The sequence below is a fragment of the Podospora bellae-mahoneyi genome, chromosome 7, assembly GCF_035222275.1.
Source record: "Podospora bellae-mahoneyi strain CBS 112042 chromosome 7, whole genome shotgun sequence".
Classification (NCBI taxonomy): Eukaryota; Fungi; Ascomycota; class Sordariomycetes; order Sordariales; family Podosporaceae; genus Podospora; species Podospora bellae-mahoneyi.
The window spans coordinates 2,577,903-2,594,609 of record NC_085886.1 but is presented as its reverse complement, the minus strand read 5'-3'; the positions used below and the strand labels follow the sequence as shown (position 1 = coordinate 2,594,609).

Sequence of the window (16,707 nt, the reverse complement as noted above, 5' to 3'; positions counted from 1 at the left end):
CGTTTTCAGTGTCCATGCGGGTTACGCCATCTGATTTTTTTTTTTTGATGACGGGCCTTTTCATTCAGAAAGAGAGGAGAGTTCGTCCGGACAAAGATTCCTTCTTTCTCACCTTCTCTTTTCATATGAGACACGCACACCTTGACGCAAAACCAGAAAACTTGCTTGCAGATCAACCCGGCTTTTTCCTCTCTCGAAAACGAGGCTCTCTTGTCTCGGAGCTTTTCTCAATCCTGCTTACCTTAAATGGTTGTCACCCAATGATAAGCTTTTGGCCTATGCAAGACTTCTGGAAGGATCAAGCAACGACAAGACGGAAACAAGAAGAGACCGCGTTGCTTGGCATGGAAAAGCTCTAAAGACATCGTTTCGGACGTTTGCTGGTCACCGCTCTTCTCTCTTGAGAGAGAGTGTGTTCCTGGAAGCGAGAGAGGTTGGCTTGGAGAGCTGTGATTTGCTGCGGCAATCCTTTCTCAGGACGGACAAGGCAAGCCACCCAGCGCTGTGATTTACGCTGTAAACGGGCAACATTCAAGGTACCGCTCTACATGATGCATATTGACCAAGCATTGGCCAATCATGACGGCGAGTCTTCGGCCGGTGTTCTGGGAAAGGTGGTGTGTGTCGGCGGCGAGCATCGAGCAGGGTGGGATGCTTTCGGGCAGGACGAGATGCGGCGTGTGGGCGGAAAGCCGTGTGATGGGACCAATGCCTGGCCTTTTTTTGGCTCCTTGCCGGCGATGCTTGGTATACAGGCACCTTGGACGCCACTATCTTTGCTATCTTTTTGACGTGAATGGCGAAGATCTCTTCCTCGGAAGCAGGCAGGGAAGCCACATGCTGGTCTGCTCGAGTGAGGTGGTTGGGAAGTGCATTGTTGATGTCTTGCTCGAGGTCAAGAAAAAGCAAAGCGCCTCCCGAGCGGGCGGCTGGCCACCCCCTTGGCTGGTGTGGTTGAGATGGTGTGCCCGTGCCGGGAGGCTTCGTGATTGGTTCAGGCCTGGTCTGCCACCGAACCACGAGTTGGCAATTGTTTGACAATGGGGCTGCCCTCTTTTGTCTGGCACGCTCAGACTCTCGCAAGTCGTCGTCAGCCATGACAGACAGGCGGTGAATACGAATAGAAGTTGCGATCATTGTGCCGTGGTGAGGTGTTGTTGCGCAGAAACTGTGGTTCCCTTTGCTCGCTTACTCATCACTGTGTGGAGCAGATGCCCGTGAATGCTAAGCAAACGTTTCTTTCCCTGGTCCTTGACCCATGTTTATCAGGGTTCCAGCGGATTTTGAGAATCGATCGTTGCATGGTTGTTGTCAGGGGACTCGCTTGCAACCGATAGCATCAATTTAATTCTAAATATCTGGGGGTATTCATACAAACCATATCATGATAATTTCTCAGAGTGGCTGTGAAAAGCAAAGCTCAACGGCGTTGATATCGGATCTTGAGGCCGAGTCTGAATCATCTGGTGGGAGTTTGTGGCGGGGACTATGGAACAAGGATGGCTCTGGTTAAGACTCACTCATATCGGTTTGCAGTGCATCATCCATTGAGTTCATCTCATGCTGATATCACTGTTTGATAGGTCTAAGCACAATCCTATTCAACCCAATGGGCACCGGGACATTGAGCAACTCGAGTCATTCATCCGAGATACATACAGTTCATCCAGCGACGACACTACACTTCTTTTCCGAGTTGATCACAACTCGAACCAAGATTTAGATGCCAGTTACTACTATGCTTCAGATAGCCAGTTCCCATCATCCAGACATATTTCGCGGCCCATAACCAACGCCAGTCAGTCAAAAAAAAAAGCCCATATCAACTCTATCCAAGTTCACCCCACCAGCACCCTCTCAACCACAAACCCCAACGCCTCCCCCCCATAAACTCCCCCATACCCCCCATGAACCTCCTCATCCTCCCCATCCGAACAAAACGGATCCCCCTCATCACAAAAACTCACCATCCTATCATCAAACACCGGACAGCTGAACCCCTCCGGTCGGGCAGCAAATCCTCCCACCTTCGCCGTCCCCTTCTCCCCCCTCCTTTTCCCACCAGTAAATCTCGGACTCCCCATCAACACCACCGCCGCAATATTCCTCTGCACCTCCCTCCTGACCAAAGGCCTCCCAACCCGTCCCCCGTCTTCATCAGGTTTTCCTAGTCCAGTAAAATCATGAGGCACCCCGCAAAGCGCATCATCTATGATCTGCCCTCCCTGGCTGAACCCATGGAGGATGAGTATTGTCTCTGGACACAGGGCGTTGAATGTAGAAAGCCGTTTGATGACTGCTGCTGTTCCGGTTGTTACTGAGGCGGCGTATTCGGATGTGTTGGCGCCTAGGGCCGGGTAGTCTATTGCTTCGGCGGTTATGGTTGGGTGGGTGGGTGGGGGGGAGGAGTGGTTGAAGGTTGAGAGGAGGAGTTGAGTAAGGGTTATGGAGGAGCCGAAGCCTGGGGGGGCGGTGGTCTCACGGGCGGAGAGGATGTGGAGGAGGGGGCAGGGGCCGGGTTTTGGTGTGACTGGGAGGGGGGAGGCTGATGGGAGGGTGAGGAGGAGGAAGAGGAGGAGGAGGAGGAGGTGGTGGTGGTGGTGGTGGAGGTGAAGAGGTAGGCATGGGAGCTTCATGTTGTTGTCTGCTGAGGTGATGGTCAACTTCAAGTAGGGTGTGTTTGGTCTGGTGAAACTAATGAGGCGAGTATCGGTATCATTGGGAAAGATATGTACGGAAGGTAAAGGCAGTGCCTCGAGTTAAGGAGAAGAAGAGCAGGAAGGACGGATAGGAGGCAGCTTTGACTCTGCTCTGGGACCCTTGGGTGTTTAACCTCCTGACAGCCCACACAGACACCTACCTGCCCTTCCGTCTGATGTTTGATACTAACTGTGACAGCGGCACGGGATGTGCCATCCGCACGAGAAAGTCCTACCTTCTTGCCGTCCGCTCACACCTCAACGCAACGACATCTCGGTGCTGCTGTGCTTTCGGTCGAATGGAGAATGCTCTTTTGTCATCGTGAACTCCCTGATCGCCATACACTGCATGACGATCCCAGGGTTCGGGGGTGGTTGTTGGCAAGGCGGTGTGTTTAGCCGCATTTGCAGTCACAAAGCTTTGATGTGTACTGAGAGGTTGTCACAGTGGTATAGACTGCCAGAGGAGCTGTGATAGATGGGTCTGTGGATAAGGTTAGAGTCAGCATGTAACATCGGGCCATTGAACATGAAGATACCATAACGCACGCTGCTTCGAGATCAGAACGAACAGTATCAACCTAATATCACACCTCGTAAGCTTACAGTAAACTAAGAAACCCTCAAGACCCCTGACCTTCACTCTTTTGCATTTCCCGCCCCGTTTGGACCTCCAAAACACCAACCGCAAATCACGAAATAATTCCCCGAGAAGCACTTTTTTGCAGTGGTCCCCAACGTTTGAGCTTCCCATTTATCGCTAGGCGCTTCCTCCCAAAAGCTTCTTCATTCGGAACCGGAAAGGAAGCCGGGTATTATGCGGGGTGTGCATTGTCAACTGTGTCGAGTTTGTAGATCATCTTCAATGTAACCTCGCAACTTTCCTTTTTGGGCTGACGATGAGAGACGCTTTGATAGCGATGATGGTTTTAAGGTGATTAAATTACTCAGCGAGAAAGGGGTCTTGGAGGGAGACTCTTATGGGATCGTGTTGGACAAGCTACTATGTCGCGAGAGAGTAGAAGTGTTGATGTAATTAGCTCTTGCTTTGCTTGAGTGCTTTAAGTTGAATCTCGATGAACAAACTACAAAGGATAACTTTAGAGCAGGCTCGGCGGTGAGTTGGGAATTTGATGTTTTCGAGCCTATCATGTTGGAAGGCGTGTTTGGTGAAGGCTGTCCTTGACACCACCTTTCTTCTCGAGTCCTTCATCAGCATCAGCCACCTGCCCGAGTCTGTTTTCGAATCGCCACATTGGGAGAGATACATCCCTCACTTTGGAAGTTCGGGTAATAGTTTGTTCGCTCTGGGGGCAGCTACATGCAGGTATACGAAGCGTCTTAACGAAATGGTTTATGCATTTGAGTGATGTTCCGTAACTTTCATCGAGATTTGTTGTGATATTGAGCGGGGAACTTCATGGGTCTTGACTGTTGCTGCTGGTATTTTCGACATGCACCTGATGTAGGAAGGCTACCTTGGGTATCTTAGGTATGTGGTGGCAGTGAAGGCACTGAATCACCACAAGCACGACGGTTACGGGTCAAGCAGCAAGCTCAACTCACTCAAAGCCTTCCATAATAACAATGATTTTCCATGCCGCAACCTGGAAGTTGGTCAACACTTTGCCAACATGTGACACTGTCATTCCACCCAGAACAACAGAAGCCAGAACAACAGAAGGGAGGAGCAACCCCTACCAGAGTTTATACACCACTCTCCCCACCCACCTTCCAACAGCAGCTCCAGTATCCTTACCAGGGCGTCATACTTGTGGTCAGGACAAATGGTAAGGATGTCGGAGCTGCTGTTGAAATACCTCCCCCCCTCCCCCCAAAGTGAAACCTTTCTCAACTGGGTTTTCGTAGCCCGCCCACCCAGGGCTGGTGAGCTTTTGCTTTTTCTTCACTCATCATCGATCGATGACCCAATATAAAGACAACAAGGTCAAGCCCACTTTCACGTCCACGATGGTCAGACAAGCGAGGAGTTGGTTCATCTGCCTGGGAGGTCGCTCCGCCATTTATAACAGCACTGCTTTTGAAAACAGGTTCTTGTTGTTTATCACTGAATCCTTTATTCCAGACAAAGTTCCATAACAAAGCGACCTGACCTTATACCTCAATTTTCCAGAACGAGCAATGGCGATACGAGCATCTGGATTCTGCTTTGATAGCCAAGAGTCATTAGCAACATTCACCTCACTTATGAGAGAAAGAATCGGACGACTGTCTTGTTCTCATTGCACAGCTCGCTTACTCACTCACCCATACCAAACAACTAACCTAACAAACTAACCCAACCTCACCGCATTAACACACCCTCAAACAGGCATACCCCCTATTTATCCCCCAAGAAAGAAACTCAAAAAACCACCCCAAACCTACGCCCTCACCCCCCTGGCACTAACCTCCCCCCTCTCCCCAATCTTCAACGCCTTCCTGCAGTCCGGACAATACCACTTCGTCGTCCTCGCCGGAATGTCCTCCAACCCGACACACTCCAAGTGAAACCACTCCTGTTTGCATTGCTGTTTCCCCATTAGCATTTCCTTCTCCCGCCCGTCACTTCCAGGGTTACTTACATCAACGTTATCACACTGAATCATCGTCCCAAAGCTGACCCGATTACACAGACAATATCTCGGCTCCTCCGGATCAATCACATTCCCCTCGTCATCCACCTCCACCTCTGCCGTCCCGCCGTGTGTTTCCACCGGCGTCGCCGCCACCTCTTTCTCCTTCTTGTTACCGCCACCAGCAGTTCTTGACCCGGCAGCAGCGCTCTGCTTCTTCCTCGGCGCCGCCTTGCGCGTACCCACGGCGCTGTTACCGCCGCTATTGGTCCGGCTGATGACGCCGGGAGCAGGGCGCTTGCCGGCTCGTTTGCTGGCCGGTCTGGTGGTGGAGTTGCCGGCAGCGGTGGGAGCAGTGGCGGCGGTGGTGCTAGCAGCAGTGGCAGAAGTCGTCACGGTTGCGTGAGAAGATAGGGCAGCGGCTACATCTGGAGGGGCAGGGGTGTTTCGGGCGGTGCTAGTCCGGCGGGGACGGTCTGCTGCCAGAGATGGGGGGTGGTGAGGTAGTGCTGGCTCTTGGCTTGACGCTTTTCCTCTCGAAGCTGGGCGGCGGGTTACGACTGTTGATGCTGGTTGGGCAGGGGCAGGGGCAGGGGCAGGAGCAGCGTCGGGATCTGGCTTTGGTGCAACCAGCTCGGGGCTTGCTGTCCTTGACGTGGCCTTGCTTGCGACTCCTGACACGGCCCCTGGTGGAAGCTGCTGTGGTTGTGACTGTTGTTGCTGATCTTGCGACCGAGTGGCCTGCTTTTGGCGGGTCTCTCTCACAGGAGGCAGGATGGGCGTCACTGACTTCTGCGGTGAAATCACTGGCGGTGGTATAGGAGTCTCGGTAGTCGGCAGTTTGATGGGTGCCAATGTCGGGACGCTCGAAGGCCCGGCGGTGCTACCGGCGGGTGAGGTAGCTGATATTACTGATGCCGGCTTGGCCGTTATTGACTGGTCCTGAGAAAGGTTTGGTAAAGGTATAGGCGTCGTAGAGTGCAAGACCGCATTTGTCCTCTGGGGAAGCTGGACCGGCGTTTCCTGAGGCGGGCCCAAAGAATTCCCAGAGGTTATTACTGGCGGCGGTACAGGCGTCTCCGTCTTGGTTCTCTTAAACTGTGGCCTCTGAGCCTGTTGACTGCCATCCGCCGCGGTCTCCTGTTCCTCAGCACCTTCGGCCTCAGTTCCCGGCATCGAATCTCGTTTCCGCTTCTTCGGAGCCTTGCTCTTGATTGCTTTGGCATCCGCGACAGCAGCTGGTTGAGGCACGCCCCCCATAATCATCCGTGCCTGTTCCCGGAACATGGCAGCCGACTGTTCGGCTTCGTCCGCTGCCAGCTTGGCCAGTTGCTCCCTCTTGAGTTTCTTAGCCTCGTTCAGTTTCATGCCACGGTTTGTGATATTCTTGTCATCCGACGCCAAAGCATCCACAGTCAAAGCCCCGAGCGGCATCCTCTTCTCGCCGGTGTGAGGGTCGATCGTCGGCACCGGCATCGCCCCCTCAAACACCCTCCCCTCGTCCTCTGCCTTTTTCTTCGCAGCTTTGAAGGCATCGACGCCTCGTCCGAGCGCGGCTAGCTCTCGCGCAACCATGGTATCACTTGGAGTCCAAGCCGCGTTCTTCTTCATTCTCTTACGAAGTCTTGCCAGTTCAAACGCAGTGAGCTGACACCATGGAGCATCGGCGCTTCCTGGGACTGCGTTTTCGGGTGGAGGGACGAGCTGTGCCATGACAGCACTGGTGGATAGCCCACCGGGCACATTGGGAGGGGGGACAGATGTCCTGGGTCTTGGCGCCCTTGGAACACTCGACTTGGGCGGCCTTGTTGATCCTTTCACGACCTTGATGCGCGGAGCCGGAGTCACCCGGCTGGAAGATACTGCGTCATCCTCTTCCTCCGAACTGCTCTCCGATCCCGTGGTGTATGCGTCAAAGTTGATATCGTATGGCGCCAACACCTCGCCAGGAACTGTGATCCTAGGCACTCTCGGCCTGCGCACTTTCTGTCCGTCTATTTTCAGTGTAATCTTTGGCCCTCTCGACATCTGAGGCGACCTGTTGGCCACTGGGCTCTTTTGTTGCTCCTCCAACTCTTGGTAGTTATCCTGCATAGCCTGCAATTTTGCGAGAATGATCTTGGCACGGTTGAGATGACGGTTCACATTCTCGGCCATCCGTTGCGCTTCGGCATGGGAATAGACGCGAGAGTTGAGGGCATGGTGTAGGTTTTCCGACACGAGGCTGCGCAGCTCCACCGGTGTATTCTTGCTCTTAGCACCAGCCGGGAGGCTGGGGAGCTGGCCCCATTGTGTTGTGAGGTCGTCGATGTTGTTCGAGGAATCGATGTAGGCCTGGTCGAGTTGGCCAATCAGGGTCAAAGAACGCATCATATCGGCCGGGAGGTACTCGGTAAAGTCGAGGAAGTCACTAACGGTGGCCTGGGCATCGGGGTCGGCTCGGAGGTCGAGGGGATTGAGCGGCGTGATATTTTCGATGGACTTGATGGACTCGTGCATAGCCTGCTCGATGGACGGTGGCGCATCCTGTCGCGGAGAGATGGCCTCGTCGACAACGGGTTGAATGGCCTCTGGAGCAGCCATTTTTTGGTTGTTCCAATTCGTCCTCTTGTTTTTTATGTTTGTTTCTTCACGATGTTTCCGGTGTTGACGTCGACGTCAGAGCAAGTGGTTGGATGTTGGCGCAAAAGGCCTTGCCATGAGTGGGTGCAATGCGAAGCAAAAGTGAATATTAAGCTGCAGTATAGTGGTCCTCAGTAAAAAAAACTATCTCGTGGGCGTCGTGGAGCAAGGTTTCCAGCTCTCGTTGGGCGGGGGATGAGGCTGTCGCGGTGGTGTCGTTTGCAGTGAAGTCGGCGGTTGAGAATGTGATTGTGGAACAAACGCGCCTCGTGCTCCCGTCGCGAAAGTCCAAGCTCCATTCGCTCCTTGGCTTGGACCGCAGCCCGCAGCAGAAGATACAAAGTGGGTCTGCGCACCCCCACATGATCTTCCTGTGGCCGGCCGGCAGACCTGCAGCCTGCATTGTAACCCTGACAAGGAACTGTTGATCTTATCTCTTTAGCGTCCCAACCCTCGACCGGCTCCCTCTCGAAATCGTTACCGATCGGTGGCTTCCACCTCACGTCGTCTGCAGCATCTCGGCGATCAAATCACATCTCTGAATCACTCACCGGCAGCCTGCCTGCCTTGGTCTGCCCGTGCCTGCAGAAAATGCCTTACTTAATTTCTCCTAGATCAAAAACCTCGCTTCCCCATGTTATCCGCGGCAACCGCCGTCTTGACGATGGGTTTTGCAACTTCCATACCTCATGTGTAGACAAGACAAGCATTTGTGGATACAGACACAAGGCCATTGCAGGCAGCAGCTCCCCTTCCGCTGTTCTTGAAACCCCGGGTTTGCACACTTGAGCAGCACAAACTACTACTAGGTCCCGATGTGGACTCTCCTGGGCATGCCTGACGGCGATGTCACCCAGCTAAGAATTGAGGACATCTCGAGATGGCATGATATTGAGGTGATAGTAAGGCAGAAAGCGGACTCTCTTGGTCTTGATTGGGTCTTTGACTTAACACGTCTCCTCCGTTTTGTATGTCGACTACTACCGTTTTGAATCTTGTTACCTAGACGGTATCCCTGTCCATGATGATGCCAGTTGATGACGCGGACAGCTTATTCGCACCGGAGTTGAGGGGTTCATGATGTTGAGTCCTGTGCCAACGTTGACACAGGTACCGAGCTCTATTGTAATGTTGCTACCTAAACGGCCATGCCAATGGCCAACTCTAAATGCTGTTGCTACAGCCAACAATGAATTGAAGTATCTGAGAACAAGAAACCGATGCCAATGTCATCCCCAAACTAATCGACGAATATGAGACTGTAACACTCTGGACGTAACAGAAACACGATAACAAGGAAATATGACAGTAAGAAAACCCAGTATTCATAACTCACCATGCCCCTTCCCCAGAGTCGAGATGCCAAAGACTGAAAAGGAAAAAAACAGGAAACATGCCAGACATAAAGAAACAGTCCAAAAGTCTCGGTGGTATACAGTGTCCAACCCAAATCCCATATGCCCAGCCCAACCAATGTCAAACAGAGTCATGAAACATGAAAGAAACCACAAAAGAAATATCAACCAATCTCCCACTCAACCAACATAACCACTCCTCTGCACCAACTTCGCCCCATGAACCGTCTCGCTCTCCGCCTCATACCACGAGCTATCCACCGTTGTGAGGGAGGCATGAACCGTCAAGTTCCTGCACTTCAGATATCCGTTCACCGTCAACGCCCCCCACACCTCCAAGTCACCATTGACTTCCAGACTCCCGTTGATCTTCAGCTTCCCAAAGATCTTGACCTTGTCCCCGAATGTGGCGTTTCCGTTGATTTTCACATTGCCCATTGACTTCATTCGTGAGCTGGCTTGTTGTTAGTCTTCTGTTCTTCACAGAGAATTGGGTGAGAAGGGGGGGTACAAACCTGCAATTGAGTGTGCCGTGAACACCCACATCCCCATAAGCCTCCACTCTATCCCTGACGGCAAAGTCCCCGTCAAACTTGATGCTCGCCATTGACTTGACTGAGCCATCGACTTCCAATGGGCCGCGGAGGTCAATCGAAGTCTCAGACTTGATGCTCTTCTTCTTCTTGACCACGGCTCCAGAAGCAGATGAGGGGGTGGTGTACGACGAGGAAGAGCCAGAGGGGTCGTAGCCCATAATCATGGGCTGGTCAAAGGTCATGATGCTTTCGTACTCGTACATTGTTGTTGTTGTTGTTGTTGTTGTTGGAATGTCTTCCGTTGCAGATGGGGAAGGAATGTTGACTGTTGTTGAAGGTGAAGGAGCAAGAGTTGTTGATGTCAAAGCTGGCGAAGGAGCAGCAGTAACTGTTGAAGAGGATGCCGGTGAGAATGTGTGTGTAATTGTTGCTTGAGATGCTGGTGACGATGGGGTAGATATAGAACTCTTTGTCGAAGGAGAGGTGGCTTCTTTCATATCTTTTTTCCCTTGTTCCCCAAGCCCAAACTAGAACCAGGCAACGACAAGCCAAAGGGAAAATTTCCAACGATGACACAACAACGACTTCGCTGAGTGTACGTTGCCCAACTAGTCCAGTAGTCCGAAACAGGAGATGACCAAACTTCAACACCACCTGACCGGCGAGTCCGTCATGACTTTGTTTGCCCGTGATGGTAACGCTAAAGCGAGGCGGCTTGGAATAGGCAGGTAACAATATCCGCAAAAGGGGATTGGCTGTGTTGTCTGTTCAAACACATCCCCATCAAGAAGAGGAGGCGAGCCTCGGGAAGATATATAGAAAGCGGCAACCTCTGGGGCAGGAAACAAAAAAAACAAAAAAAAAAAAAAAAAGAGCTTAAACCTTAGCTTCAAGGTCAAGGCAAGGTTGTATGTAAGTGGTGCTTCCAAGACAAAGCATGTCAGTACTCCAACCCAGACTAGGATTTCCCAACCTGGAGAGCTGTAAACTTCCAATGTCACCTTTGCCCAAGACAACAAGACTTTGTTACCTCAAAGATTGGGCCGTCTCAGCAGCAGTGCCTGCCTGCCTACCTACCTAACCCCAGCCAGGGAGGGGTGGTGGTGGTGGTGGTGACGAAGGAGAAGAAGAAAAGAATAGCCCCATCCCGAAAGCTGTGCTGATGTGGGTATGAGTCGTCTTTCTCGCTATCCCCTGCTCATCCCAAGAAAAAACCAAAGAGGAAGAAAGAGGCCATCAGACATAACGGGAGGGCGTCTGATCACGCGTCTCACAGCCTGCCATCTCCCCCCCAAACCGATATGTAACATCAAAAAAGTAGCTTGTCCCCCAAGGTAGAGTGTGGGTGCGGTTGCGGTGTGGTGGTGCTCCCCCCCCCCCCCATCTTAGCCCCGAGAAGCCTCAATACCACGTTCGAAAAGGGAAAGGACTTTATCCCAGCTTTCCCCCATCTATCCCCCCGAAAACGTGATCTTAGACGCTGTGCAGAGGGCAAAAGGGCAGATTTGGATTCAATCTGGTTTCCAGCGCGGCTCTCACAGGCTCTCTTTGCCCATTTCAGTCACCACATCCCCTCCCATTGGTCAGACTCAACAGCTGCACCTCACAATCCAAACTGCGCCTCGCTTCTATTGCATGTTTCTCTGCACCGAAATTGAAGGGCTTCAGCAAGATCAAAAGAAGAAAGCCGGTTGCCGCAGCCATGCTCAAAGCCATCCGAAGCCGAAACTAACTTTTTGGTTTCGCATGGCAAAGTCCGTTCCAATTCTCCTCCTCCTCCCCCTTTGGCGGCCTCAGCTTCAAAAAGCAGCCGGTTCCGTATAGTGGACACCCCGCCTACGGCGTCCGGGTCCCGGTACACTAATGAGGCGCCGAGAAGGTCCGCTAAAAATATGGCGCAGCTCCTGGGGCTGAACAATAGCAACAAAAAAAAACTGACACTCACTCACCGTCCCAATCCCCAGTCCGTTCCCCCAGTCGTATGGAGCAATTATCGCGAGACACAATAGCGGGATGGAAAAACGGTGAGCAATGATGACAACAACCAGAACTCAAACGCCCACCGTGCCCCCTGCCGACACCGGAGAAAGCCTTACGTTTCCCTTCCCGGTCATACCAGCTATTCAGCTGGGCCCCCGGGCCTTGGGCTGGAAAGTCGTCATTGTAACTGATCCCGGCTTGCCATGTGCCGGCGCCGCGAACTCGCTTCATACTATTAGCTATCCGCATTATATCCTACATACCTACATACGCAGCACTCGCCCCGGTGAACAGCCGCCGCTTGTTGGGGTTGCACGACACACACCTGCCGCGGCTGTTGATACTGCTGCCATCAGCTGTAACGAGGGAGAAGGGAAAAAAACCGTTGCTTCAAGCCACCACCATTACCATATCCACCACCACACCACCGCAACCGCAAACCTCCTTGCTACCACCACCCTCCGCGCTTGTTAAGCGACCAAGATGGATGCCTGCTCATATGGAAGCCCGGTCCATGCAAGATCCGGCAGCCGCAAGTGGTGGTCTCCCGTCTTCCCATCCATTCCATCCTAGATGCATCCCACATGTTGCCGATGCCTAAGCTTGCGAACCCACCACCACGACCCCAGCTCCCGGTACCTTGCGTCATCCATCGCATGTCGTAGAACCCTGGCCGGGAGAGAGTCATCCCATAACCGCTTCACCGAACACCCCCTCTTCCACCCCCAACCGCCTCAGATGCTCCCCACATACGTCAACGCCACCCCCGTCAACACAACCGCCAATCCCCAAACACCAGCATAGACCCCCGCCCCAACCTGATCAACGCCCCTAATCCCCAATGCCGTATCCAAATACGTGCCCACAACTGTAGTAACCACAGCCGCGCCCGTCCTCACAACCGAAATCTTCGTCTTGTCCCTCCACCCCCACAAATTCCACTTGACCGTCTCCTTCAAGCTCGCACTCACAGGATCAAACCTCTCATTCTCCTCATCCCCGACCGTCCCCTCGGGAGCCGTAACCACAGGCGCAAAGATGAACCTCCTAGCAGCCCACCCCATCAACAACCCCAAAACCCCCGTCGCGACCCCATCCGCTTCCGTAAAGATGCCCGCCGGCTCAACGGCAGGCTTGACAGTAGGAATCCCCTCAAAGTGGAGCACAAACACATCCGACAGGAACGTCCTGCCAGCCAGGAAGAGCACAACACTGTAGACCAATCCCGCCTGAAGGCTAGTAAGAAGCTGAATCCACTTGTCGGTGACGATCTCCCTGTTCGGTGTGGCAGCACTCTCCTTGCCCCCGTCACCGGAGAGATGACGCAAAAGGAGGAACGGCAAGGCAGTTGATACGACCTCCACACCGAGATAGGCGCCGGCGGTCAACCAGCGAATGCCGTAAAAGACAGAGACAAGAAACGTCTAGGTAGCATATGCATGTCAGTTTTTGGGGCTGTGCTCTGGCTACCAAAGACGGAAAATCCCCGGATTTTTTGCATTTGCGGCAATCGGAGAAGAGAACGGAACAAAACTTACCGCAGGACCATGCGAAAGCAAAGCCAGCGAAGCCAAATCCCAACCGTCAAAGTCACTGAGCCAACCCAGTGCTAGTACGAGTCTGTCCCCCCAACCGGTCATGTTAGCTTGGTCTCATCCCCATATCTGACCGAGCTGAGATGTATCGTTTTCTCAGCCCTGCCTCAGCCTTGCAAAGCTGACCGAGCCTTCACCTTTCAATCCAACAACACACAGCAGAAATCTTGACTTACATCCTCCACCCAACCACAACCAAATCATCCCTCCCATCCTCCAACATCCCATCAACCCCCTCCCCCTTGGTCAAATACCTGACCACCCACCTCCCCACCACCTCAACCCCGAAACTCATCCCCACCCCCAGGGCAAGTCTCGCCGTATCCCCGGGCAACGACCGGGCGATGGTGGCAGGAGCAGCAACGACCGCATCCCCCGCAGCGATCTCGGCGCGCGTGGCCAGGTGGGCAACCGTGTCAGACGCCTTTTCCACTGCGGTAAGGGCGTCCGCCGCCGCCTCTTTGATTCGGGGCATGATGTCGGCGCGGTGAATATCTGCTGTCAGATCCACAAAACTGTTGTCGTTTGATAGGTGGGCGCTGTAGCCAAAATCTCGTGTGTGTGTGTGTGTGTGTGTGTGACGACGCGCGATGAGTGCGCTCGTGAGATCTAACCTCTCCGTATCGCCAAAATGGGTGAAAGGCTGTGAATGAAGAAGTAAAAGATTATGTAAACTTCCTATCCATCCCTCGCGCAATGATTGGTAGCTTGTCGATATCAAAACTCTCGTGTTGAAAAAAAAAAAAACAGAGATGGAACCAAAAGCGCAGAAAAGAAGCTTGTCCTCACCGCGGCGGCGGCGGCGACATTCGCGTGGGAACAGGGGCCCCCCCAAAACCGTGTGGATACAGTGACGTCTTGCCTTCCCAGTCCCCACCACCTCGCTGCATCTAACCCCGCGCTTCTCTTCTCCCCCATCCCCCCAGTCCTACCTACCTACCATCTCCTTGTCGCCTTGTCGTCGTCTGTTTGTCAACAATAACCGACTGCTGCCCAAAGCTCCCATCCACCTTCAACAAGCCAACCGATACAATAAAAAGAGATGCTCAGAATACTACCCTTCACAAAACACACACATACACACACACACAACACACACACGCCCAGTTACCATCAAGCTTTGAACACCACCCACCACCTATGTCGCTGACACGGACATCCAAGTCGGTAGCAGCCTGAAAGTCTGTTTGTTGGTCCTCGTCCGACCAATCCCAGCTTCAGTCTTCACCGTTCGGAATTCTCCTCACCATTGCATTGCATCTTGTTCTTTCAACTTTGTGCATTTCTTTATTATTTCAAGTTTGATTAGAGCAAAATACTCGTTTATTTTGTCTCTGAAAGACAGTCGCTCGCTAACCGCTCGAGGAATCGCTCAACGCTCGCACACAGCCCTCACTTTAACCTCGTGAAGCTGGTCGGCTTCCCGGTCCATGCCGCGGGACATGAACAGGATGCGACGCTCTCCATTCTTCGGTGATAAGGGCCGTTGGCGGAGCGACCTCATTTACAATAGTTCAACAATATAAAGGTACATAAGAAAACAGAATCCCTCGTCACATCATAAAAGCCCGCCCGAGCGAGACCATGGCGAGGCGTTCCCGCTCGAAATAAAAACCGAACAAGCCCTCCGCGAGCTTATTCCTCCATTCGGCCGAATACACCGTCGTCGTCCTCTTCGCTTCGTCCGCGGGAGCGCATGTCCTCGTCGTCTTCGTCCATGACGCTCTCGGCTTCCTCCATCTTGACGTCTACACGGCGGAGCTCTCCTCGGGTGAAACTCTCTGGAGCCCTGCTGGGGTAACTGTTCATGAAGCTGCTGCCCAACATGGCCTCCTCGAGGAACTTGGTAGGGAGGGGCGGCACGGGAGGTGCGTCGGCCGGAAGGTGGACCGTCCGCGAAGACCCGTTGTGGCTACTGAAACTGCAACCCAGCAGGGCAGCAGCAAGCTCGCTGTCGGCCGGACCGGTAGCATTTCTGCCAGACGATGTTGGTCTTTGGTCCTGGCTCAGCTGCCGGAAGTGGCTAAACCCGGATCCGTTTGGAACGCTGCCAAGAGCTGAACTTCCAAAAGGCGCAGACTGATATGACCGGGAAATCCCACTGCCGTTGCTGAACCTCTTGCTGAAGTTTCTGTACGACCCGTTCGCAGCGCCGACAGCATCCAGCTGCGGCGGCGGGGTGGTATCGGCCGAGCTCCGGTCCTGGGGATCCGAGAAGCCGCTTGCTGGGGGCGACGCCGAACCCTGTTCGCTGTTGAAGTCCCGGGCCGAATCTGGGGGCGTGGTGGCTGAGTCCTTGTTCATAGCAACGAGTACCGAAGCAGCCTCGAGCAGCTGCACCTGCTGGTGCTTCGAAATCAAGAGCTTGGAGGTGTAGGACCATTCGGGGGTATGTTCCCACCTGGGACAGAGACAAAGTCAACAACAGTGTTCAAACAGCACAGTCGACAAGCCACGACCGGCACGGGATACCTCGTTCCACACTCAGGGACCACGTGGTGGGAGAGGGTAGGGAAAGGAAAATGGGCACAAACAAATGCTTGGTCAGGCAGCTGCTATGCTTGTATCCCTTCCCGCACTTCTCGCAGCGAAGCTCTGGGCGATTGCTCTTGCGTCCACCTTCCTTGACCAGGGGCTGTCCGTCGCTTGCTCTTCTAACGCGAGCTTTCTGGAAGGCCGAATCGGCGTCATCCCCCGATGCGTCATTGAGCTCGTCGTCGATCGCATTCTCCTGCAAGTTGCTCATGCCTGTCCCGGCCAGGAATCTGCGACTGGGCAGGCTTGCTGGCGGAGACGGCAGGCTGCCAGCTACCACGGACCGGGAGAGGCCATTCTTGGACAGTGTGTTTCGGCGGGCCGAGATCTGGAGGGGCATGGGCCCGTCGCCGGGTTCCGTAAAGGCAGCAGCTACGGCTGCAACATTAGCGCCCGTGTTTGTCATGCTCTTGCGACGGGTAACGCGGTGGGTGCCGTTGAGGGTGGCTCCGATGATGGAGTGGGAGTGGTTTCGGGAGTGGGATTGGCGGCTCAGGGTGAGGCCCCCTGGGACGGACGACGACGAGGTCATGGAGGGTCGGTGGTTCAGGGGTCGAGAGGTTTGTTGAATTTCCTGAACAAGTGAAGGAAAATTGTGGTCAGCACATGTTCTCATGTTTCTGTCTGCTCAAAAAGTCCTGCAGTTGGGTGGGAGCCGACGCCGCGCCTTGCCGGTGGTGTTGAGAGAGACCTAGCTACCTTGGAAGAGGCCATTGCGAAAGCGGTGCAGTAATCCAACTGGCTGCACAGCTCTGGCAACCTACTACTGTATCCAAACACAACAAGTTACCAAAAAAAAAAAAGAGAGA

At 53.6% G+C, this 16,707-nt stretch overlaps 5 protein-coding genes across 5 annotated transcripts; all 5 read right to left on the bottom strand.

Moving 5' to 3' along the window:
* Window positions 1-1,838: 1,838 nt before the first annotated feature.
* Window positions 1,839-2,636, bottom strand: QC761_709360 (uncharacterized protein; the record flags this gene model as incomplete). The annotated part of the gene is made up of 1 exon (XM_062882489.1): window positions 1,839-2,636. One exon carries the CDS (start codon window positions 2,634-2,636, stop codon window positions 1,839-1,841), a length of 798 nt encoding a protein of 265 aa, XP_062728536.1.
* Window positions 2,637-4,554: 1,918 nt separating this feature from the next.
* Window positions 4,555-8,159, bottom strand: QC761_709350 (uncharacterized protein). Its single transcript, XM_062882488.1, has 3 exons — window positions 5,285-8,159; window positions 5,009-5,230; window positions 4,555-4,867 (listed from the first exon to the last, which is right to left on the bottom strand). Exons 1-2 carry the CDS (start codon window positions 7,856-7,858, stop codon window positions 5,084-5,086), a joined length of 2,721 nt encoding a protein of 906 aa, XP_062728535.1. The 5' UTR covers window positions 7,859-8,159; the 3' UTR covers window positions 4,555-4,867; window positions 5,009-5,083.
* Window positions 8,160-8,978: 819 nt separating this feature from the next.
* On the bottom strand, window positions 8,979-11,077 carry QC761_709340 (uncharacterized protein). The gene is made up of 2 exons (XM_062882487.1): window positions 9,768-11,077; window positions 8,979-9,706 (listed from the first exon to the last, which is right to left on the bottom strand). The coding sequence occupies exons 1-2, from the start codon at window positions 10,283-10,285 to the stop codon at window positions 9,433-9,435; spliced, it is 792 nt and encodes a 263-aa protein (XP_062728534.1). The 5' UTR covers window positions 10,286-11,077; the 3' UTR covers window positions 8,979-9,432.
* An 875-nt stretch (window positions 11,078-11,952) lies between these two features.
* QC761_709330 (uncharacterized protein) lies at window positions 11,953-14,238 on the bottom strand. Its single transcript, XM_062882486.1, has 3 exons — window positions 13,540-14,238; window positions 13,307-13,388; window positions 11,953-13,192 (listed from the first exon to the last, which is right to left on the bottom strand). The coding sequence occupies exons 1-3, from the start codon at window positions 13,836-13,838 to the stop codon at window positions 12,503-12,505; spliced, it is 1,071 nt and encodes a 356-aa protein (XP_062728533.1). The 5' UTR covers window positions 13,839-14,238; the 3' UTR covers window positions 11,953-12,502.
* Window positions 14,239-14,998: 760 nt separating this feature from the next.
* On the bottom strand, window positions 14,999-16,430 carry QC761_709320 (uncharacterized protein; the record flags this gene model as incomplete). The annotated part of the gene is made up of 2 exons (XM_062882485.1): window positions 14,999-15,764; window positions 15,898-16,430. The coding sequence occupies 2 exons, from the start codon at window positions 16,428-16,430 to the stop codon at window positions 14,999-15,001; spliced, it is 1,299 nt and encodes a 432-aa protein (XP_062728532.1).
* Window positions 16,431-16,707: the final 277 nt, after the last annotated feature.